Source organism: Ictidomys tridecemlineatus, chromosome 3, assembly GCF_052094955.1.
Source record: "Ictidomys tridecemlineatus isolate mIctTri1 chromosome 3, mIctTri1.hap1, whole genome shotgun sequence".
Taxonomy (NCBI): domain Eukaryota; kingdom Metazoa; phylum Chordata; class Mammalia; order Rodentia; family Sciuridae; genus Ictidomys; species Ictidomys tridecemlineatus.
Window position 1 is genome coordinate 153,432,017 of NC_135479.1, and position 25,164 is coordinate 153,457,180.

The 25,164-nt window shown below is 32.5% G+C and overlaps 1 protein-coding gene across 1 annotated transcript in view; it reads right to left on the reverse strand.

Moving 5' to 3' along the window:
• Window positions 1-25,164, reverse strand: part of Atp6v1a (ATPase H+ transporting V1 subunit A) — a 55,939-nt gene that overhangs the window by 26,387 nt on the left and 4,388 nt on the right. The window contains exons 2-4 of the mRNA XM_078044210.1: window positions 22,778-22,841; window positions 4,041-4,135; window positions 334-462 (exon numbers count right to left, since the gene is read on the reverse strand). Coding sequence (XP_077900336.1) covers window positions 334-462; window positions 4,041-4,125 — 214 coding nt within the window. The 5' untranslated portion in view covers window positions 4,126-4,135; window positions 22,778-22,841. The remainder of the gene's footprint in view (window positions 1-333; window positions 463-4,040; window positions 4,136-22,777; window positions 22,842-25,164) is intronic.

Genomic DNA, 25,164 nt, shown 5'->3' on the forward strand with positions numbered 1-25,164 from the left:
GCATACCCGTGAAGTCTGTGAACTCCTGAAACATCAAGAGCAACGAAAATTCAAAACATTAATACTAATTCCTTAAAATAACAATACTGATTCCTAGCACCTTTTCTCCTTTTTTCAATATACTCCTATATCAGAAGCATATATACGTATGTATGCATGTATATATAAATATGTGTATATGTGTATGTATGTGTATGTATATATATCCAGACTCTTTATGACAGCTATTTTTCCTGCTTCTAATATGACTAGTAGTTGCTGCTTTTACCTTTGGCTTAAATACTTGAATTTAAATACACAGAAAGTGGCCGGAAATTGAATTAAAAAGGATACAAGTTTCTTCATACACCTGAATAGTAGCCATGTCACCTTCCAATCGAATAATCTCTCCAACCAACTCACTGTGACCCACTCTTACCAGCTCATACATGGCTGCACCTGCCATGTCACAGGCTGTAACCACTGAAGAGAAAAAAGACTGTTTAGATGATTTAAGACTTTGGTGCTCTGTAAATACAATAACATGACTTTCTAATGCATTCAAAACAAAGATAAAACTCCCATTACGGAACACACTCGTAGTTTCACATAAAGATGTATGTTTAGTACATGTCATAAAGAGGTAAACAAAATAAATTAGGCTAAAGTTTATTAATTTATACACTATACATGAAAACTATTTTCAAATGTCTGACATCTATTAGGCAAATTCTTTCCTGGTTATCCTGAGGCATATTCTGATGAACTCAGGTTACTATAAAACATGTAATAATGGATTTTCAAACATTAAAAAAATTAAAATTGGAATAAAACCTTTAGAATGCCACAACTGTGGGAGGTCAACCTTAAGGGTGACTGAGTTACACTCCCCAGCTGGGTGCTGAGGCGCTCAGTCACAGAAATGGGTGTGTCTTGCTACAGCCCCATGGGTGAAGCTATGCTCACCTGTTCCTTTGTAATATAACCCCTTACCCTGTTTAGGATAGAATCTTCCATGGAAGTGCCTTGTGTGTGTCTCCTTCTCTTACTGTACCCTTGGGTGTGACCTACCCAGGTGTCAGTCAACCTGCTGACAGTGGACATCATGAAGATAGACTCAGCCCCCTGAGACCTGACCCCTTGCCTCATTTGAATAGTTTCTCCTCAATAAAAGGGGTCTGCGCGTGATCTCGCTCTCCCTCTTTCTGCGGACCCTTAAGGTCAGAGGAGCCGTCACAGCAACCCCAAAGAAAAAGGTATTTGTGTCTCTTGTGTGGTTATTTCGTGCAGCCCAGTTAGCCCAGTTTAACTAGAGTGATCCCTGAGCCTTTTAGTCGCGAGAACAGAAATCCGGCACACAACAATTCTCAGTTTGCTGTACTATCAGTATTTTTGATAAATAATATTTAAAGAAACATTTTTACTTTCTACTATTTAATTCAGTGGTTCTTAAAACTCTCCTGAAAGCCCTTTTTATAAACTAATGATAGCTCTACATAGAATAGCTCACATGCATCTGTCAATTTTTTTTCATAAACAATGTTTATAATTAATCACCACCATTGGATAAAGTCCCAATTATGAACCCCAATTTCTTAAAAAATTTGAGTCAGAATAAGATCTTACTATTTTTTTTTTTTTTTGCTGGGGTTGTGGCTCAGTGGTATAGTGCTCGCCTATTACGTGTGAGGCTCTGGGTTTGATCCTCAGCAACACATATAAATAAATAAAATAAAGATATTGTGTCCAACTACAACTAATAAATAAATAAATGAATAAATCTTACTAATCTGGACCATGTTGTCTAGTAAGCAAAAATCTCTTCTGGAAGGGAAAGAAAGTTGCCATATTTTTACAAATATGCAGGAATAAAGCCATTCTTAATATTTAGCCTTCTGATATAACTAATTAGAATTACATAACAGGCAAGATTTAAGCGGAAACTCTGAAGGTATAAATATTTACCTAACCTGTTATACATATAAAGATTTGATATTTACTTTTATATTTACTATAAGAAAAATTAAGATCCATTGAAATATTACAGACAAAATCGTATTTCATGAGCCAAAAAAATCCTATTTCATGAGCCAAAAAGACTGCTATTTCTCTATTAGGTACTTAAGAATTAAGATTGGTACCAAGAGCAGTTTACCACATTTCTGCAGAATGATTTTACCTAAACTCTTTGATGTTGTTCTTTTCTCTGAAACTTCTTATATTTACTTTGTCTGTCCTAAAGACCTTCATTATCTTTAAGAGGAAAATTGTTTCTCTTAATGGCAAAAGAAATTGTAAACAATGAAATATATAAATGAATAACTGTTTTATTATATGCCAGTGAGCAAATACCAAGTTCTTAGGAAAAAAGAGGCACAGTGACCGATAGCCTTCATTTGCATAAATAGCAAAAATAGTATAATCATTTCCAACATGACTAGAGTAAGAAAAAGACTATAGCACAAGATTTATAAGAAGATTTAAGGGAAAATCAATTTTCAAGGCATTAACAATAATAAATCAATGGGCATGTTTTACCTAAGAATACTGTGAATCAAATTTTGTAGTGGAAATGTTCTACAACAAAATGAATAATGAAATGAGATTCATTATGTAAAAAGTAAAACTCCCACCTAGCACAATGGCACAACGCCTTTAATCCCAGCTGCTAGGGAGGCTGAGGCAGGAGGATCAAGTTCAAAGCCAGCCTCAGTAAAAGCAAGATGCTAAGCAATGCAGTGAGACCCTGTCTCTAAGTAAAATACAAAATGGAGATGGGGATGTGGCTCAGTGGTTGAGTGCCCCTGAGTTCAATCACTGGTACCCGCCATCCCCCGCCAAAAAAAAAAGCAGTATTCTCAAGTTTTGGCAGAATGGATATAAAGTTTAAAAACTACTTTCCATAGCAGTAAGGAAAGTCCTCAGAAAACGTGGAATAGAACTACAATTTGACCCAGTTATTTATCCCACTCCTTGGCTTACACCCAAAGGACTTAAAATAATCATACCACAATGATGCAGCCCCATCAACATTCATAGCAGCTCAATTCATAATAGTTAAACTATGGAACCAACCTAGGTGCCCTTCAACAGATGAATGAGTAAAGAAAATGTGGTATATATACACAATGGAGCTTTCCTCAATCATAAAGAAGAATGAAATTATGGCATTTGCTGGTAAATGGATGGAGTTATAATGCTAAGCAAAATAAGCTAATCCCAAAGAACCAAAGGCCAAAAGCTTTCTCTGCTATGTGGATGCTAATTCACAATAAGGTTTGGGGGTGGGGCAGGGAGGTGTTAGGGAAGAATAGAGGTATTTTAGATAGAGGGGAGTGAAAGGAGAGGAGGGGGTATGAGGTAGGAATGATAGTAGAATGAATTGGACATTATTACCCTAAGTGCATATATGATTACATGACCTGTGTAATTCCACATCATGTACAACCAGAAGAATGAGAAGTTATATTCCATTTATGTGTCAAAATGCATTCTTCTGTCATGTATAACTAATTAGAAGAAATTTTTAAAAAAAGAAAAAAAAACCCTGCTTTCCATTACAGTATTAGGTCCTTAAATTTCCCTCTCAAAGGTAGCCAGCTATGTGATACTTTAAATAGTCATTCATAATAATTTAGAAGTGAAAAGAGCAAAAGTTGTTATCAATTCTTTGAAGATAATTATTAAAGTTCAAAACAAATTAATAGATTAACAGAATGCCTGCTATCTTCAAGGCATTACACACTAAAAGCTATAAACTTTATAGCTATTTTTTAACCTCAAATTTAACAACAAGAAGAAAATAGAAGATATAGGTAAAAATAAACACCAGTTATACATTTACCTAATATAAACATAAATAGGATAACACAAAGTAGTACCTCAATGACTCAAATTTACATGATCAATGCAAGATGAACATTACTTTAGTCCACAGTCATTAAAAGATCTTTTAAAGACAGAATTTATGTAGGTAAACAGAAACTTGATCCCCTCTACCTAAAACATCCTGAAAAGACATTAATCAAAGTTAGGAATCCTTAGTCTCACACATTACTTACCAGGCCCTGAGACCCCATGAACATAACCAAATGTGCTTTCTTTATCTTCATCGATTATTTTGGGTAGCTTGGAGAAATCCATCATGTTAATTTACCTATGGTTAAAAAAAAAAGGTCAGTGGCTACAATATTATGAGGGAAGGATAAATAGGCAGAGTACAAAGGATTTTTAGTGCAATGAAACTTCATGTTTTTAAGGTAGACACATGTCATTAAACAATTGTCCAGGCCCACATAATGTACATAGGAGCAAACCCTAACATTAAATATGGACTTTGGATAATAATAATGTACCAATGGAAGTTTCATTACTGTCACAAATTTACTACTCTGTTGGATAATGTTAATAATGGGGCAGGCTCTGCATGTGTTGGGTCAGGGGATATATGAGAAATCTCTGCTCTATACTGCTATGAACCAAAAAATGCTCTAACAATAAAGCCTACTTTTAAAAAGTAAGTCAAGAGTAAAATCAGAGAATAAAATCACAAAGAGATATAGGAGGCCTTATAAGTGAGCAGAATATGATCTGAGGGGAAAGAAAAATGTCAAAGAACATACAGGTGGCACTGGTAGGTGGTGAGGGAGAGAGTAGGGCAGCTTGGTATTTTGTTTATAAAGATAAAGATAGGGTGTATTCTGGACACATCTTTTAATTGAGAGACAGAGACCAAGGCTTTATGTCAGACCTACTTGTTTCAGTTAGCATTTTTGCTACTATGACCAAAAAACCTGACAATTTTAGAGGAGGTAAAGGTAGAAAAAATGAAATTTATTAAAAAAAAACTAAACCAGATACTACAGTCGCAGATGTCACATTATTAGGTGTCTTCTATAGCAAAATTAAATTGGAAGGGCAGTCCAGGGAAGAAGTAAAGAAAGGAAACTGGTTTATTACGATTTTTGTCCTCTTGAAGATACAACAGAAGAAGCCACTAAATAAGAGCAGGTATGGGACTGAAAAAGACTGGAATATAAAGAGACAAAGCAAGGTTTTTAGAAACTACTAGGTAATGGGGTGGGGAATAAACAAAATCTAAAGATAAATATGTTAGGAAATGGATTCAGAAAAGTTTTAAAAGAAGTATGAATAAGCTAATGTGGTCAATTTTTAGTATTCAGAAAAATCAAAGATTTTCAAAGTCACAGGGGTATCTGACAATCATCCAGACTAACTTCTTTCCCAAATATGGGCATTTCTTCTCTAGCACTAATGATACATGGTCATCTGCCTTTTAAAGTGGAAAAGAGCACAAGATCTTGAGTCAGCAGACTTGGGATCTCATTCTGGCTTTGCCAATTATATGCTGCAGAAGCCTTGGACAAATCAGTATCTTACTATTTATCTAAAAAATAGAAATAACCCTACAACTTATTCTAGAGCTGTGATTAAATTACAAATTCGTTTAAATGCTCCTTCTGGCATTTAAAATGCTTACAAAAATTTTATCAGCAATTTTACTACTTGAATAGGGCCTTAGTTTTGAAAAAGTCATTTTTATTTTTTATTTACTATTTCTTTTTTTTAGATGGAATTTCACTGTTTCCCAAGCTGTTCTTGAACTCCTAGATTCAAGGAACACTCCCATATCAGTCTCTGGAGTAACAGAAAACAGGTGTGCACCACAATGTCTGACTCTGCCACTCTATTTTTAGAAATTTCTTCCTAAAAAGTTTTGCTTAAAATAACCTAAATCTACCTCCTGGTAACATCTGTTCTCTGGCCATGGTTTCTTCCAACTTCTGTAGACGTACAGAGAGCATGTTCCTTCTCTAAGCAAACCCTTCTTAATGCCTTCAGCTGTCCCTCAAAGCAGTTTTGCTCAGATTCCTCTCCCTTTGACGACCCTTTTTCATGATGCCAATATGACTTTTAAAACGAACAAAACAAAACAAAAACCAATACTCCAGATGTTGTATAAGCAAGTACCAAAGAGTATCCATCTATTCTGGATACGTCTTTTAATTGAGAGACAGAGACCAAGGCTTTATGTCAGACATACTTGTTTTAGTTAGTATTTTTGCTACTATGACCAAAAAACCTGACAATTTTAGAGGAGGTTAAGGTAGAACATCATGGCAGAAGTGTGTGGCAGAGGAAAGCAGCCAGGAATGTGGAAGCAAAAAGAGAGAGGAAAAAAAAAGAGAGAGAACTGAAAAGGACAGAAACAAAATACATACCATAAAGGTACATCCCCCCAGTGAAACACCTCCTCCAACCACACCTACCTATGGTCACCAATCAATACCTATCAGAGAATTAACACATTGATTAGGTTAAGGCTGTTATAACCCAATCATTTCATCTCTAAACCTTCTTACATTGCCTCAAACATGAGCTTTGGGAGACACCTAATAGTTAAACCCTAACAAACATGAATTTATAAATTGTGGCCTTGAATAAATCACATTCTTTCATCTTTTTAAGCCTCAGTTTCATCTGCAAAATCTGATGGGGTGTGGTGGGGCATCTAATAGTATGCCTAACAGAAATACTGATGACTACTAATTTTACTGTGTTAACTCAAGCTAAGATATGCTTAACTTCTAAAAAGCATCTAATGTATCCTTACTTTTTTGTTATTTGAGCCAAACAGAGGCTGTTGCCTAGTTCCCCCACTAGCTATAATATTTAATTTACCACAACTTTTTTTCTGGAATCACATGAATTGTTTTTTAAGCATCAATAATGGTCATTTGCTTATATTATGGGGAGAAAATAAAATGGAGAAGATACAATCTTTCCTCCAAGTATATTCTGGTATAGTGAGATAAAAAGACAAATATGTAGTTACAATGAGATGGCACATGTGCTCTCATAGGATTAGTACAGGTTGATTTAGAAGAGCATACAGCAAAGTTATCTAACCTAGACTTGGGCAGGATGAGTGTGACTTAGAGTAAGCCGAGACTTCAAAGATGAACAAGAAGGTATTAGAATACACAGTAAAGCTTCCCTATAGATGATTCAATTCTCCTAGGGGTGTAGGAAGGTGTTCTAAAGAGTTCATGAGGTAATAAAAGTGTCTGTTCTGATTTTTTAAAAAGTATTTACACGCTTTCCCTTTAAAACTGAACAGTGAGGGTCTCCAAATGTATGAGCAATGATTAGTGGAAATTAAATGGGTTTGTTCATGATTCAGCTGTCTTGTGGGCTTATTAGCCAGCTGGATAATTCTAGCCACCATGGAAATACTGATGAATCTACCATTTTCAACTTTTTAAATTTTAGGCACACATTATTTAATTTATGCCAAAGACAAAAGGCATTAGAAACAGTAACATCAAACTAATAAGTAACATAAAGAGCCTAAGTGATAATTCTACAAATTTACCTACAGAAGACTTTCATCAGAAACACAAATTTGCATTCATTTGAATACTATTCTTACATAGCAAGATAACCCTACTTTTTAAAAAGCCACTGTTAAAAGGAAAAAAAAAATCAACCAAGTATGAATAATTTAGCTTTATCTACTCCATTGTATTATATGAAAAGAGGTGGTTGCAAATACATCCCCAAACTGCTCTGAAACATCTTTCAGAATAAAATTCTAAGCACTTTTGTTCACTTTTGATGTTTTAACACATTTAAATTCTTATCTCTGCCACAACCACACAGACTCTGACACTTGCTGTGCTCATGACTGGAATATTTTTTCTTTCCATGGTTAATTTCTTATCATTTGGTCTCTACTCAAATATACCCATCCCCCAAAGGCCTTCCAATAAAATAGTCACCCTCTTTCCATTGTCCTTCTCCATTCTCTTACCCAGCTTTTCTTAACTTCTGACAGAAATGGTCAAAACGACAAAGGTAATATACAGAAAGGAGATAACATTGGGGCTCTGTGGGGGATTAAGTACCCAGACTTCCTTTCAAGGAAGAGCAGGAAAGTGTGGTTAGTAGAGAAGCAATAAATATCTACCCTTCAGGGTCAGCCTTAGATACACAGAACCACTTAGCCTACCCTCACACCTTTCACAGGGCAGCCTGAACCTTGTAACTAAGCAAAGTAGAGGTACAGAGGCCCAGCCATCTCAGCCTCATGTGGATACTATAAATTTCCCCATGTGGTTGGCTAAGGCTTTGTCCTGTTTGCATTGCATTTTGACTTCTGCCAACTCCATTTCCATCCCCTTTCTTTGGGGATCACATATATTGATTCCTAAAAAACATCTTCCATAACAAACTTTCTTGGCATTCCACTGGTGAGGTGGTGCACACCTATAATCCCAGCAGCTCAGGAGGCTGAGGCAGGAAGATCATAAGTTCAAAGCCAGACTCAGCAACTCAGTAAGACCTTGTCTCTAAATAAAACAACAACAACAACAAAAAAAAAAAGGTTGCGGATATGGCTCAGTGGTTAAGAGACGCTGAGTTTAATCCCTGGTACAATATCAAAACAAAACAAAAAAACCAATATTCCCAATTAGGGGATTTAATTTTTTTTAAAAACAAAGCAATCATGATTATAACTAAAGATTTTACACATTTGTCAGATTATTTCCTTATAACTTTCTAGCAATAAAATTCCTGTAGAATTATGTACACATTTATAAGACTTGTTGGTATGTAATACCACCAATTGCATCCCGGATAGTTTACATTAAAAATGATCTCTTAATGTTTTCCATTTCAATATTTAACATATACATCATTAAATTCACATATCAATTATAACTAAAAAACTTTAAATGTTTTAAATTTATGTATTTGAATTTCATGATTATAATTTTTAATTTTAATTCCACTTATGGGCATATTTTATATATAACTCCGTGATATTTTGTCACATAGATATGTTTTCTCAATTTATAATTTACCCTTCTAGTTTTTTATTTCTTTTTGTATAATTTTGGCTTTAAATGTGATACCATCAATCACATTTCCTTTATGGTTGCTGTTTTTGATACCAGATTAATAATATATCTCTCTATTGTACATTAATATAATATTTATGTACATTTTCTTCTTGTATATATCAATCTGAATAGAATTAATTAGAGGTTTGGTATGTTTTTACCAAATGGTTAGCCAACTGTAAGACATTATGATCAAATATAAGCTTAAAATTCAAAAACCTACATTTAGAGAATCCAAAACACTCAAATAATGAACAGACTGGAGAATCACTCCCCAGATAACTGAAAGTTAAATTCACACTTAAACCACCACAATTTTTGGTCTGTTTTCTGTCTGAGGTCTCTTGTAATTATTTATTTTCCAAATAGGGAAAGAGAATCCAAAACTGTCTTTGGAAAGCAGGTCAGATAGAGGATGGATCTCGTCTAAACCAAACAACTGACAGAATCAGGCACTCAAATAGCCAAAGGCTTAATTTCTATAAAGAAGTTGGTCCTCCTCATTCTTCAAAGTAAACCTTAGATAAAGCCCTATAATAATACAGATAGATACCCAATAGTCTATTTAGTTCTAAAGTACTAATTTCTAAGAGTTGGAAAATATGTTCCTAAGATCCAGGAGTTTCAGGTTCCAACTTAACAGTTAAATGCTGGAAAAAACTCCAGAAGTGGTCCAAGATAACAGGCCATTTTGAAGTATTTAAAATTTGCAATTCTCACAACTCTGATAGAAGATTTCCTATTGTAATTTTCAAGATTTTTCACCTAAGTACCCCAATTACAGAAAACTCCCATCAACACTCTAATTCTGGACAAGAAATAGGATGCTAAGTAATCTACTGTTAACGACAGTTTCTTGGTATGCTCTTGTATATTCTCTTTAAATACAAACAAATTTTACAGTCTAATCCATCATGTATATTATTTGCTTTATAAGAAAAATACAAAAATGCTTTCCATGAGTAAAATTATTCATCAAGCAGACATGCTATAGTGACTTGATGACTGAAGAAGGATAAGCATATAGCAGTTTGATAAGCATGGTCGTACAACATATTAATTTGTTATCTACCATTTCTTATTATCTCTGAAAACAGTAAAAATAAAAACACCCTACTAAAATTTTCTGCTTATGCCTTTGTGAAAAAGCACAGACTTTAAAAAAAATCTTAATACAACCTTCAAAACACTAACTTTCAATATAAAAATCACTTTGCAAGCTACATTACATTAAAATACAATATTATCCCAAATCTCCATGATATAAGAAGAAAGCTATGAAATAATTTAGTGCTTCATAAAACAGTTTTGTTATCTCTTTAACAACTCTTTCCTAATACATAACTATCTTTGTTCAGTGGTAGAGTAGTTGTTTGCCTAGCATACTTGAGACCCTGGGTTTGATATCCAGCACACTGGAAAGGAAAAAAAAAAATGTACTATATACTTTCATAAAAATATGTGGCATTCAGAGAAAAATCAGCCTAATGATTACATAAAAATTTTGGCTTAACTGTTTGATTTCTACCTTAAGGATAAAAAGTGAATGCAATTTATAACTAAGAAATCATTTAGTTAAACATTATAGCCCTCCTCCATACTTGTGAAATGTTAAAAAAACAAAACAAAAAACCCTCTGTAGGAAAGGAAAAATCCAGAAGGCAGCACAGGCATCCATCTGAGCCAATGAGTCATCAGTCCCTCCCCCGCAGGCACCACAGCAGAACACTGCAATGGCAAATAACAACAGGGGCCCACTTATTTTCCCCTTCCATTTTATAAGGCCCAAATTGCTACTGGTTAATACATTATACCTAGTAATTTCATTATTCTAGAAATAATTCTTTTTACTACCAGACTTTCGGACAATGTAGCTGTTAGGAGGAACTGATATATACAAGCTAAATACTAATGTTCCAAGGTAATATTTATTCACATACAAAATCTTAGGTCACTTCATTGATAATAAAGTATCATTTTTATGTACACTTGAAAAAGTATATTCTATCTAATTCACTATTAATACCTACCTTTGGAAAATAGAATTTTTTTGAAGAAGATGATGAATTCAACAGATTATATCAAATACTTATTTTCTCATATTGTTTGAATTGTACATATCTATGAAGTACATTATGATCTTTTGAGATAACCATGTAAATACTTTAGTGGTACTACATATATACTATCTTTATATGTACCACATATTTAGTACTATATATTATGCTTATATAATACTTACATTAATAGTACTATAAGAATAATATATAGTATCATATAAATGTAATATATAATAAATGTTATACAGTCATTTTATGAAGCACTTTCTATTCATTTCATTTAATCCACCTAGCTAGCAACCCTATTAGAAAGGCTTATGTGTCACATTTACTTCGCTATGCATACTGAGTTTCCGACTTTTTGCCTTGTCAATCAAACCTCAACCTTGTTTAGATTTTGGTAAGCCTAACATGGCAATTCTAGTTTCCTCGGCAATGATTGATTTAGAAATAAACTTGTTTGATAAACATACTTATTATGAGCAATAAGAATTTCTTTGCTTTTTCAAAAAAACATAGGCTAAACTGAGTATGTAGTGCACGCCTGTAACCCCAGCAACTCAGGAGGTTGACTAAGAGAATTGGGAATTTGAGACTAGCCTCGTTAACATAACAAGACCCTGCCAAAAAACAAAATAAAACAAAACAAAGCAGAGGCTATAAAAAACAAAAACAAAAACACTCTCCTTTGGGAGCTGGTTATCTGCATGGGATGTCTGGAACTGTGGCAGCCACTGGGATCTAAATTAAGCAGACAAGCCACTTTATGAAAAATGACAAAATCATCTATATCCCTGTTGTTTTTATTAGTCCACTGAATTAACCAACATAACAAGAGAGAACTTCAAAATATTTTATACACATATATAATTCATAGTGCTCTATTTTAAAAAAGAACAACAAACATAACAAAATTTACATCTAAAGGCAAACATAAGGGTCATTAGTGAAAGTGAAATAGTTCATAAAAATTACTAAAATGTATAAGGAAATGTGAGGTCAAAAGTGGGAATCAAACAGTAGAGAATACAACAAAATCACAGATGGCAAACTTGCCTAATGGAATAAAAAATATGTATTCCTATCACAATAATTTTTTTGAGGAGACACCCCCTTCTATTTTTATTTCTTTTCTTCTTTTTTTAAAAGAGTATTATAGCTATACATAATAGCTGAGTTCATTTTGAGAAAATCATACATGCATAGAATTTTATTTAATTCATTTCAGTTTCCATACCCCAACCCTTTCCCTCCCCTCTTCATTTCCCTATTCTCCTTCCTCTACTTAAGACCTTTCATTTACTTGTTTATTTTTGACTCACACTTTTCTGTTTAAGACAGTCCTGAAAAAGAAATAGTGAAAATAAAAGGTAAAAGAAGACATTAAAGTTGAGAAATGAATTCAAATTGTATTATTTTAATGTAATACTATGCTGGTCCATAAACAATTTTTATAGCATTTCTAAAAATAGATTTCTTTCTTTTTAAATTTTTGTAGATAAAATTTCACAATATTTAGTATGAAAACTCAAAGTTTTAATGAAAGTAATTAAATACTGTACTCAGTGTGTAAATTCCACAATATCTATTTACAGGCTAGAAGGCTATCATCAATGCTAAAACTGTTATATAAGTGGATTCACTTAAATATTCCTCAAGAGGAATATTTATTATTCTTGTACTTCCTCCATATACCACAGTGCCTTGTAGAGCAGTTAACCTCAATAAAATGTTCTGAAATTAAAAATAGATAATATTGGCTACTATTTATTAAACATATCACACTCTGACATAATGTTAAAAATAAACATATCCTTTTAAATTCTTAACAGTACTATTAACTAAATATTACTTGATTATTTGATTCAAAATGACAAACTGATAAGAGTAGTGACAACAAAATTTGGTCTTATTTCAACATCTAATAACAAATAATTGAAAAGATCTTATTATAGCCAATATCTTAGCCTTTAGCTAGCTCTTTTTTTTTTTTAATCCTATGTTATCATGGACTGAATGTCCATTTCCCCCAAATTCATACGTTAAAATCTTCCCACCACCACCGCCCCCTCCCGTGTAATGATATTAGAGGTGAGACCTTTGGGAAGCAATTAGTGCCTTTATAGGAAGAGAAAGGAAAGCAATGACCTCTGGTCTCCACCACATGAATATACAACAACATGGCAATCTATAAACCTGGAACTGGAGCCCTCACCAGACAAAGAATCTGCAAGTACTTTCATCTTGAAATTCCCAGACTCTAGAGCTATGAGAAATAAATGTTTGTTGTTTAAGTCTCTGTTATAGCAGTCAAACTGAATATAACTCCAGGAGCTGCTTTTCTATTATTTGCCAAACTATTTGTCAAAATGACAATGGATAATACAAAAGAAAAAGGAGTAAGCAGAAAACAGGAATTGACTGTTCCTAAATAATCTCTCTCTTAAAAACTATTTTCTTTTTCTTTCTTCCCCCCCCCTCTCTCTCTCTCTCTTTCCCTTCCTCCCTCCCTCCCTCCCTCCCTCCCTCCCTTCCTTCCTTCCTTCCTTCCTTCCTTCCTTCCTTCCTTCCTTCCCTCCCTCCCTCCCTCCCTCCCTCCCTCCTGGGATTGAGCCCAGGGGTGCTTTACTATTGAGATAGCAAAGACATAAACCTTCTTTTTCCTTTTTCTTAAAAAAAAAAAAAAAAAAAAAAAGGGAGGGGGAATAGTGAAAAATTTCTGGTTAATAAAATTGTCATAAATTTGAAGCTGCCTAAAACAGTATTGAGTGAATCTTCTTTTTCTTATTTCTTAGATAAAACTTGGTAAACTGAAAAGTAAAAAGTTATAGTAAACCTAATATTAATATTCCATTAATATTCCATAAGGCTAGTCTGTAAATTTTTAGGAAATTTTCTTAATTTCCTTTATGAAGGAAAAAAATGAGCCCAAAGAAGGTTTTCAACACTATAAAGTAAGGAAAATACTATTAAAAAAGTAAGGAAAATAAGCATGCCACACATCTTTCTTTTAAAAGTTGTTTTAGAAGCAAATATGGGAACATCTTACCATTTGAATATTACTGATTTTTGTATTATGTCCAAAAGAGCCATTTTGTTCTTTATATAACTGTAAGCAATAGTATAATATACCTTCATACATATATTAATTCACTTCAGTTTCTTCATATGCTACATAGTCTTCATAAGTTATCATCTTAAACTGTATGCTATTTGATAAAATGGATTCTATAACTTATCCAGTAACAATATTTCTCACTGGGTATCTAGTGTGTCCCCCCCTCCCCCACCTTTTTGTTTTTATTTTTTTACATTTTGCTAGAATATTTTTATTTGTATTAACTTTAAAGCCAAAGTAAGGCAACAAACTAAGGATCAATACTATAGATATTTTATGCTGATTTATCACAAAAGCAATTTTTATAAACACACGCATATACTCCTATCTAGTAGTAATACCATATTTCATCTAATCTAAGATAATAACAATTATACTAAACTCTTTTATTTGATATACTACTAAGACCAAATGTTGAGGAGAAAAACCTTGACAAATTAAACTATGGCACTTTAAAACTATGGGATTGGTAATAATTTCAGAGCTATTAAAAATGTGTATCCGGGAAATGTCCTAGAAGAAATCAAAATAAGTATTAGAACTAAATTCAGTATAGTACATTTTTATACAGGGGAGGGAAAATTGGCCAACTTCAAGTGGAATAATCAGAACCTAAGAAATAAGAACAAAAACATGGAATACGCAATAAGGCCCTTAAATGTAAAAATTGTACTTGTGGATTTTCTCAGGAGTGTGAACAGGACTAAACAATTACTTGTGTTTACTTCAACAGTATAATAATAAAAAATTAGAAATAGCTTTAAAATCTGAAAATAACAAAATGAAACTATTAGCTTATTTGAAATCCTATAGACAGTTTACCCAAAAGTATATACTACTACTAATAATAATAACGAAATTTCTTATGTCAAACAGTGTGCAACTCCAAATTCATAGTGACAAGGGCTGTTATTAGCAGATTCTCTCTTGGAAAGATCCTCAACCTTCAGTAGCTTCTTAGTACTACAATAGTTGTATAGGTTTTGAATAGGTTTTTTCTTTTCTTTTTTTTTTTTAATCAGCTAAATTGCTTATGAAGTGGCTAGCCATTTTTTAAATGCAGGTAATCATATGTGAAAAATTACCCTCTTTAAGAGTAGTCTAAAAATTGTACAACTCATTTTTTTAAAAACTATTGTTTAAAATACGCATAAATTTCTTTTGAAAAAGTGTCTACACTCTAATCAGTTCTTTAATGCAAAAAATTTTGACTGCTTTGTGAAGAAAATATGAGTAGCCAAACAAGCCAAATATAAACAATGTAAGTATTTGAGACCAATGTGCATACAAGGCCTATATAAGATTTAGCATCAATAATGGTGCCATAAAAATACTATTATATTCATATTATAAAATGATGTCTTTACAAAGAGAAGAAAGGTCACACAAACAGTGCAAAGGCATATTAATAACTCAATATTTAATTAAGTTCACCTCCAACTCACAAATTTATGAAAATCTCTGCAATGAAAATATGAGCCAAAGCACAAGCAAAGAATAAAAGAGGAAAGAAAGCTGCCTAATTTGGCAAAAAACAAAACAAAAACCCACTTCAGAACCTGGATGGAATTATGTAACTATAGTCAAATGTTCACAGACATATTCAATTTAGAGGGCAAGAAATCTGCATTTCTAATAGTTAACCTAGTGTACTATGATTAATAACAACCAAAGTTTGTTTAATTAAATTTTCTATAGGTAGAGGAGGATTTAAACAGTTATGGTCTGCTAAGGAATTGACTTCAGTTCCTCTGGGTGTGTACTCATGGTCTTCAATATTGCTCCATTGTAGTATTTACCACTATTATAATTTTAAAAATCTGTGAAAGGAGTTCAATGCCTGTCTTTATTGCCAGGAAAATGTCTGCTTTATTCATGAAGTACCCCAATTATTCAAAGAGTAGAAAATTACTAAATACTGATCAGTTATAGTAAAGCTTCTGTGTTAATGCAGCAATTTCTGGATTTGATTATGAAAGCTGTAACATAATCAATCAATCCTAGTTTGAAAGGACTGAATGGTAACTGTAGTCAGTCATCTAGAGCCATAGCTAGATGAGGTAGACCGCTGGGGTCATGCCCTAGAAGGGTTCATCTTCCCTGTGGCTTGCTCTCTTGCCTCCTGGCTGCCATGAAGTGAGCAGCTTCCCTCTGTCATGCCCTTCTGACATGTCCTACCTCAACTTGGGCCCAGAGCAATGTAACTGGCCAACCATGGACTAAATCTCTGAAATGGTGAGCCACAATAAACTTTCCCTTTTCTAAGTCGTTCTTCAAGAAAAAGCTAACTAATATAGAAATTGGTACCAGGAGTAGGGCTGCAGCTCTAACTAACTAAAGGCTGCAGCTTTTTGACCATGCAGTTCAAAGCCTTTGGAGCTGGTTTTTGGGAGGAGGTTGGGAAAGTTTGGAAATGAAGACTAGAGAAGTTTTAGAATATTGTAAGTGGAGCTTAATGGGAAATTCTAGTGGGAACTCAGAAGATCAAAATGTATACAGTAAAGAATGCGCTCCTGGGATTTCAGAGTGGAATAAGGATGTTACTTGCAATTGGACTAGAGATCATTCCTGTTACATTCTGACAAAGAACTTGTTTATGTTTTGCCTTGTCTTGAAACTTTAAAGTGATGGACTAAATAATCTGACAGAGGTAATTTCAAGGCAGCACAGCATTCAGTGAGTGGCATGTATTTTGCTAGCAACTTTTAGCCAGGTTTACTGTGGCCCACTCCCCTTGCTTTCTCTGCTTCCTGTCTGCCATGAGGTGAGCAGGCTTCTTCTGTTATGCCCTTCCACCATGTTTTCTGTTTTTGGCCAAGGCTGTCAAATATTACCATCACAGAATGACCTTCTGAGATAAAAATTACCAAGTATTCTTACATATTAAGAAAACATTAAATATTATTAAATTTATTAACTTACTAAAAATTTTAAATGTTATAATTTTACTAATAACTTTAGTGCTTATTTAATGCTATGAATGCTAAACATCAAATAAGTCTGTATTAAACAGATAAAGTCTAATCATTAGTATTCTGTTTAGTATTATATACTATTTAAAATTTACAACATTTATTAACTCAGAAAGGCTACTTATGGGCACATATACGGATGACTGACTTTTGATAAAAGTCTAAAGGTAATTCAGTGGAGAAAGTATATCATCTTTAACAAGTGGTGGTAGAAAAAGCTGATATGTAAATGCAAAAAGAGAGAAAGAGAAAATACAACTTCAATCCATATTTTGCATTATAAAAAATTAACTAAAAATGGATTATAGACCTAAACATCAAACCTATATATCTATAAAACTTTCTTTGACAGATACAACACTATAAAAACAAACTGGTAAACTGGACTTCATGATTATTTAAAACTTCTTTTCTTCAAACATTGTTAGATAAAATAATACATAAAAGAAATTGATAAATTGATAAATTTGGACTTTATGATAATTTAAAATTTCTGTTCCTCACTAGACATGGTGGCACATACCTGCAATTCCAGCTGTCAAGAGGCTGAGGCAGCCCAAGTTTGAGGCTAGCTTTAGCAACTTAGCAGGACCCTATCTCAAAATGAAAGATAAAAAGGTCTGGGGATGTAGCTCAGTGATAAGAGTATCCCTTGATTTAATGCTTATAGCCAGCAAAACAATAACAACAATAAAAATACAAACAAACAAACAAAAACACACCAAATGACAACAGAAAAACTTCTGTTCCTTAAAAGACATTTGTTAGTTGAAAAAATAAGTTACTAAATAGGAGAAAATAGTTACAAAACGTGAATCTGATAAAGGACACATAATCTGAATAAAGAACTCTCAAAACTCAATAAGAAAACAATCCAATTAAAACAGGCAAAATATTTGAATGTACATTTCATCAAAGAAGATATATTTACAACAAAGAACTACTTGAAATATGCTTATCATCATTAATCACTGGACATATCAAATGAAACCACAATGAAATGTCCTTCAACATGTATTAGAATGGCTAAAAGTTTAAGACTGATACACGGATTAAATCTTTATTGATAAGGATTTAAAGCAACTAGAACTCTAATATACTCCAAGTAGAAATGTAAAATGATAGAACCACTCTGGTAAACAGTTTAGCAGTTTCTTAAAATGTTTAATATACACCTACCATACAATTCAGCCATACTTCTCCCATGAGATAGGAAAGCTGATGTCCAAACAAAACCTTTTATATGGATGTTCTCAGAAGCTTTATTCATAATGGTCAAACAATATAAATAGAAATCAAATATCCACAAACAGGTGAATAGATAAACAAATTGTGATATTCCATAAAATGGCACATTCAGCAATAAAAGGAAACAAATTAATAATATATGTAATAACCTCAGAGAATCTTAAAACAATTATGATGAGTAAAAGGCAAATTAAAAAATTAAATATTTATATTTATAAAACATTCTAAATATGCAGGCTTACTTATAATAATAAAAAACAGATCAATAGTGGTTGCCTGGGGAAGTATGGAAGGAATGGATTTACAAAGAGGCATGTTTCTTAAGGCATGATAGTTATGATTCAATATGGACATATTGATTACAGTGATGGTTTCATTAGTGCATACATACATCAAAACTTATCTAATTGTAAATTTAAATGTACTCAATTTAAAGCTCAATAGAACTCAATTAAACCTCAACAGAACTCATTTTAAAAGCACAAATAATTGAACTGGGCATGGAGATGCATGCCAGTAATCCCAGTGACAAGGGAGGCTGAGGCAGGAGGATTGCAAGTTCAAGACCAGCCTCAACAATTTAGTAAGACCTTTAGCAAATAAGATTCATCTCAAAATAAAAAAAGAAAATGGCGACCAACAATAAAAAATAAATAAATAAATAAAAATAAAAAAATAAAAAAATAAAAAGAAATTTTATTTAAACATAAAAAAAAAAAAGAAAATGGACTAGGGATGTGATGTAGCGGTAAAGCATCCTGTTATCAAAAAAGCACAACATATTGGCAGTACAATTCTTATAATGGCATAATATGTATAGTGAATATATATTTACTTTTGTTTTTCTTGCCAACTAACAGAGTAGTTATAAAAGACTACATGGCCAATGAGAAATTGATTAAAAAAAAAAAAAACACCTTTTAGCTTCAGGGAACCAGATAAAAACTTAAATCAAATGGATTTTGGTCTATTTCTTAAAAATGAATGCATGTGACTCCTTGACAAAGGCACTCTCTTGTTCAGTCCAGCTCAATGAATCCTGAAAACTTCCACAGTCTCTTAATAGCTCAGAAGCACAGTAGTCAGATATGCATCTGCAATACTAAATGCTCAATATTTTCAGGATAAAGCATAATAGTTTACAAAAGCTTAGATGAGGCATGAGGCACAGAAGGGTTTCTCTTCTAAGACAAAGGCTAATAAGCTCTAATATTTTGGACATCAAAATTGATATGATTCAATGACTCCTTTAGAAGGTTAGAGATAGGTATTTCCTGTTGTTTCATGCTGCTCTAATTTGAGACAGAATTAATTTATGATAAATAATTATTATCTGAGGTCATACTTAAAACACACACAACTATGAACGATACTAAGTACTATAAATGCACATTCAAACACTTGCAGGTGTAGTATGCTGGGGATCTGAGCAGATTCTGTAATTCTAAATGTATCCTTTGTATCACACTGAAGAGTTCAATCACAGTGCTTCTTACATTCATAAGAAATATTTTTTTTTCTTTCTTGAAGAAAGGAAATAGAAGGTATTGAACAGAAGATATTTCACTTGAAATAATTTGTGGATTTTGTAATTCAACTGAATAAAGTTCCTCAATGTCTAATTTTGTATTACCTAAAATTGGAACTCATGGATTTTTGATAATTTATTTTTCACAGAAAAGGATAGTATTACTCCTACATTTGGCTCACTAGTATACTCAATGATCATATTAATTGAAAATTCCCTACTTATGTAAGTCTCTTACATAATTGTATTGGTACACAAAATCAGCAAATTTCACAATTAACAATTTCTAAAATATTTTACTCTTTCAACAATATACACAAACTTCAATTGATAGAATTTCAATGTATAAGTCACATAAGAAGTATTTCAAGTTATTTCTTCACTACTTATAAAGTAATAAGTCCAAATGTCATGTCTTTTTCTTATACTGACACTGTTACATTGATCCCATTTGACTGTACTCTATGCTATCATATGATAACAGATGGCACACAACTCAGGGAAGCTAGAAATGTTAAATTCAGCTACTCATTCTTTCAAAGACTCAAGCTCAATAGCAGATTTCAACAAATTATTGAGGACAAAGCTGAACTTCTGTGCAGCCCTAAATTGGAAATTAATCTGACAACACCTATCAAAATGCATCCTTTGATCCAGCCACTTCTTTTCTAAGGATATATTGTATGTGTGCAGTATGTTCTATTAATAAAACACCCATTACATTACTGTTTCTTAAACAAAAGATTAGAATGGACTTGGCATGGTGGGGCTTGGCCTGTAATCCCAGTGACCTTGGGAGGCTGAGACAGGAGAATTGCAAGTTCAAATCCAGTCTCAGCAACTCAGTGAGGGCCTAAGTGAGACCCTGTCTGTAAATAAAATTCAACCCCAAGAACCTCCCCTTGCAAAAAATTGGAATACCCATTAATATGAAGACTAGCTTAACTTGTGATATAATAGGCTATAAGTTTAGTGTTATTAAGACAGCAATCTCCGGAAAGAGACTCCCGGAGTTCAAATCCTGATTTCTACCACTTATGAACTGTGTTATATTGTTGGTCATTTAACCACCTTTTGCCTAATTTTAATCATTTGTTAAATGAGGATAAAAAAATATTAACTATCTTAGAAGGTTGTTCAATGAGTAAATACAACTAAAGTATTAAGAAAAGTACCTGGATTAGGAATAAACTCTGAATAATAATCTCATTGTAATCACCATAATGATGATACATTAGTACAACTGAATACTTACCTATCATTAAAAAGCATGTGGAAGCTTTAACTGTATAAGTGTGGAAAGATCTCCAAGATAATATTAAGTGAAAAAAGGAAGGTCCAAAATAATATGAATAGGTGCTACCACTTGTAACAAATATGTAACCGGGGGACAAGCTGAAGATTTGGGACAGTAAGAGAAAACAGAAATATCTAAATATATAATTTATATCACATTTGAACATGGATTATCCAACTTAAAAGTACTGCTGAATAATTCAATGAATGCTAAAACAATTGAGTCAAAAAACAAAACCATATATATATGTATATATATATATATATATATACACACACACCCAATTAACTGGGCAAATTAATGGCAAATATTAACATTGCTCTTAAATGTCAAGTTATTTAATCATTTTTTTATACTATCATTCCTTTAATCATTATAACACTCAATGAAGAAAACTCTTTTTACCTTTATTTGAAAGGTGAGAAAAATGCAATACAGAAAGACAAAAGTAATTTTTGCAAAGCCACTCTACTAAGAAGCATAAACCCCACATTTTTTTTTATATTTATTTTTTAGGTGTAGATGGACACAACACAATGCCTTTATTTTTTTTATGTGGTGCTGAGGATCGAACCCGGGTCCCGCCCGTGCTAGTCAAGCACTCTACTGCTGAGCCATAATCCCAGCCCAGAAACCTCAGAATTTGAACCACAGTCTCTGATGTCAGTACTAGAGCCCCTCCTATGTTGCCTCTTAACATACTCTGAAATTACTTTCCCCCCCCCCATATAACCTAAGTGACTTCAAAACAAATTTGTAGAGTTCAAAATAATGGACTATCATTATAATGATTCTGTCATTAGAGTAAATCAGTTTACAGAGTCTATACTTGTACAATATGCTCTATATCACCAAGGCAGAAAGTATTTCTGGAACACTTAATACCACACCAAAAACAAAATGTCAATTTGTAACTTTATCTGGTAATACCAGATTATTAAATTATTTTCTAATACAGTATTCATGACACTTATTGGATATTCAAGAGTTATTACATACATAAAATTAAGGATAACTTATGGAGTTATTAGGATAATTTATTCACTTTTCTCTCAGACACCTAAGATAACACAACAACAATAAATATTTTAGGTAAGAGTCATTTGGCCATTTCAAATGTATTTTTCCTTTTGTTAATTTCTTCTTTGCTCTATCTGGCCTTCTATTTCTTTTCTAAAATGTTAAAAGGTTTTTTTTTTTTCCCCTAATTACTGAAACATTACATGTTCATTGTGAAAAAAAAACATGTAATAAAGAGCTGGGCATGGAGATGCACGCCTATAACAAGTTCAAAGCTGCCTCAGCAGATTATTGAGGCACTTAGCAACTCAGGGAGACCCTGTCTCTAAATAAAATATAAAACAGGGCTGGGAATGTGGCTCAGTGGTTAATCTCTAAATAAAATATAAAAAAGGGCTGGGGATGTGGCTCAGTAGTTAAGCATCACTTGGTTCAATCCCTGGTACAAAAAACCAAAACATGTAATAAAGAAAAATACAAGGAAGAAAGCAAAAATAACCTGAAATGCTCATTTACCCACTGAGATAACCACTGAACAATTTGATGATCATCCTTTCCTGCAATACACTGCATATGTAGGCATGAACAAACATGTATTTTTATATGCATGTGATGTCGGATACAGTACCTTTTCTTCCTCCCTTTCTTTCTCCTTCCTTTTCTGTTTATTTTCTTCTTCCAATGTCAACAACCTATATAAACATACACAAAAGTCATGGTGTGTTTTCACACAGTTTTATAAAAATAAAATCTCACTATACACATTTCTTTATACTCAGCCTTTATCACATAAGAAACATGATAGAAATCCTTCCAAGTCAATACAGATTCAACTGCTATCATTGAATGACTTCACAATATTCCATAATGGGTCATAATTTACACAATTCCCCTATTAACAGGCATACCTCGGTTCCTAGGTTTTTGCCACTACCAACATTTTGGCAATCAACATTCATGTAAACACTTGCTTAATTATTGGTGCTTTTATGTGTAAGGAAAAGATTCCATGGAGGGAGGCTGACTAATGGAAAAACATGTATTTTCAAGACTAACAGACATCATCTGATCATTTACTAAAAATAAAAACCTATAGTAATTCACATTTCCACTAGCATTTTGTGAGAAAAATTCTTCCTTGTACATCCTTATTAGCAGATTTTATCACTCACTTAATTTTTGCTAGTCAGAGATGTAGTATTTCACTGATATTATATTGATCACTAGTAAGGTTACTTTTCATGCTATAGATTTTTCTTCTCATTAACTTCTGGTCACATGCTTTATTTATGTTTGTATCAGGTGAACTTCTTAATTTATAAGAGTCCTTTAAAATGTTGACTCTTTTTATAAGTACTTTAAACTTTTGTCCTTATCACCACTGAAGAAGTCTTTATTTCTGTTTAGGCTCACATGTCTATTTTTCCTTTATAATTTTTACATTTTCTGCCTTAGCTTAGACTGCATTTGCAAAAAATTCAGAAGATTAATATTTTAAGTATTTATCTCTTACATTTCAGCCTTCAATCAATCTGAAATAGGTTTTTGTATATGTTGCAAAGCACTGGCTCCATTGTATTTTTCTCCAAATGGACCAATTGAATTAGTTATAGTTATCATATACATGTGCCTATTTTCCCTACTGGAATTTGTTTTATCATGCAGCAAATCCCTATATATACTAGCATTAGCTTCTACTTTTTAAAATTCTGCTGAACTTACATATTTTAGCCTAATAATACATCTATACATATAAAATGAAAGAATTCAATGTTTTAATTTTCCATTTTCCATATCGAGCAAAAATTGTTTTAAAATGTTTATTGATTATAAGAAACCAAATATATAGATGTATAGTAATAAATTTTGAATCTTTCTTTAATGTTCTAGAGATCCTTATTTTTTTTTGATGCATTTCCTACCAAATTTTTTCATTCTGTATATATAGTCACTACTATATACATGCCCTTTCTTCAATTTTACAGGTATTTCCCAATCTAGCCTTCTCTATTTTGTTTTTGTTTGTCTATCGGCCGTGCGTGCACATGCGTCATGTGCTTGTATGTGTGTTGCTGAGGATCAAACTCAGGGCCTCATCCATGTTAGGCATTCATTCTAATACTAAGCAACACCCTAACCCTTTTTATACGTTTTATTTTGAGAAAGGATCTTGCTATATAGCCTTGAACTCACAATCTTTCTACGTTAGCTTCCTATATATCTGGGATAATGGGCATGTGCCTTGCCTCTATTTTGCCTTTAAACGAACATTCAAAAAAAAATTTAAGAAATAATCAGAATAAAACATAAAGTCTGGCTGCTTTTCATTGCTTAAGTACATCTGGAACTCTTGTGTGTCATATCATTCACCATTTACCTTATTTTCAATAAAAAGATTCATCATCAAAAGAACAATAAATTTCTACAGGTAGAATTAAGATTTAAAACTGAAAAATTTTGTTTAGTTATAATAACAATACCAAAAATAATGGTGACAAAAAATCACAGGCTGTAAGAATGAAAAAAAAAAACACCAGGATATAAGAATTCAAATCTGAAAATACATAAATTTTTAAAGAAGGCTATTCACAACTGTGAAATGTAATAGAACTAACTACACAGCAATGGACAGGAAGGGGTATCTCACATACATCATTACATAATTTTATTCATGGTAACAACTAATTTTAAGATAGTTTTAATAATTTCCAGTGAAAAGAAAGACCTGATACTATGAAGATAAAAATCCATTTCAGCTGCATCTGTATAGACACAAACTTTATATATTTACATAATATGTACAATATTGTATAGTAGTACATATATAACACTACTTAGAAAATAATTATATAACTCAAAGATTTTTTTCATTTCATAATAGGAAAAAAACAGAATAGTTAAACTTTAAAATTCTCTACAGAAATTAAATGGAATACATTCTTATTAGTCACTATTTATAATAAACAATGAATATATGTATAAATAAAAAATGAATGTATGCATTTATTATATTTT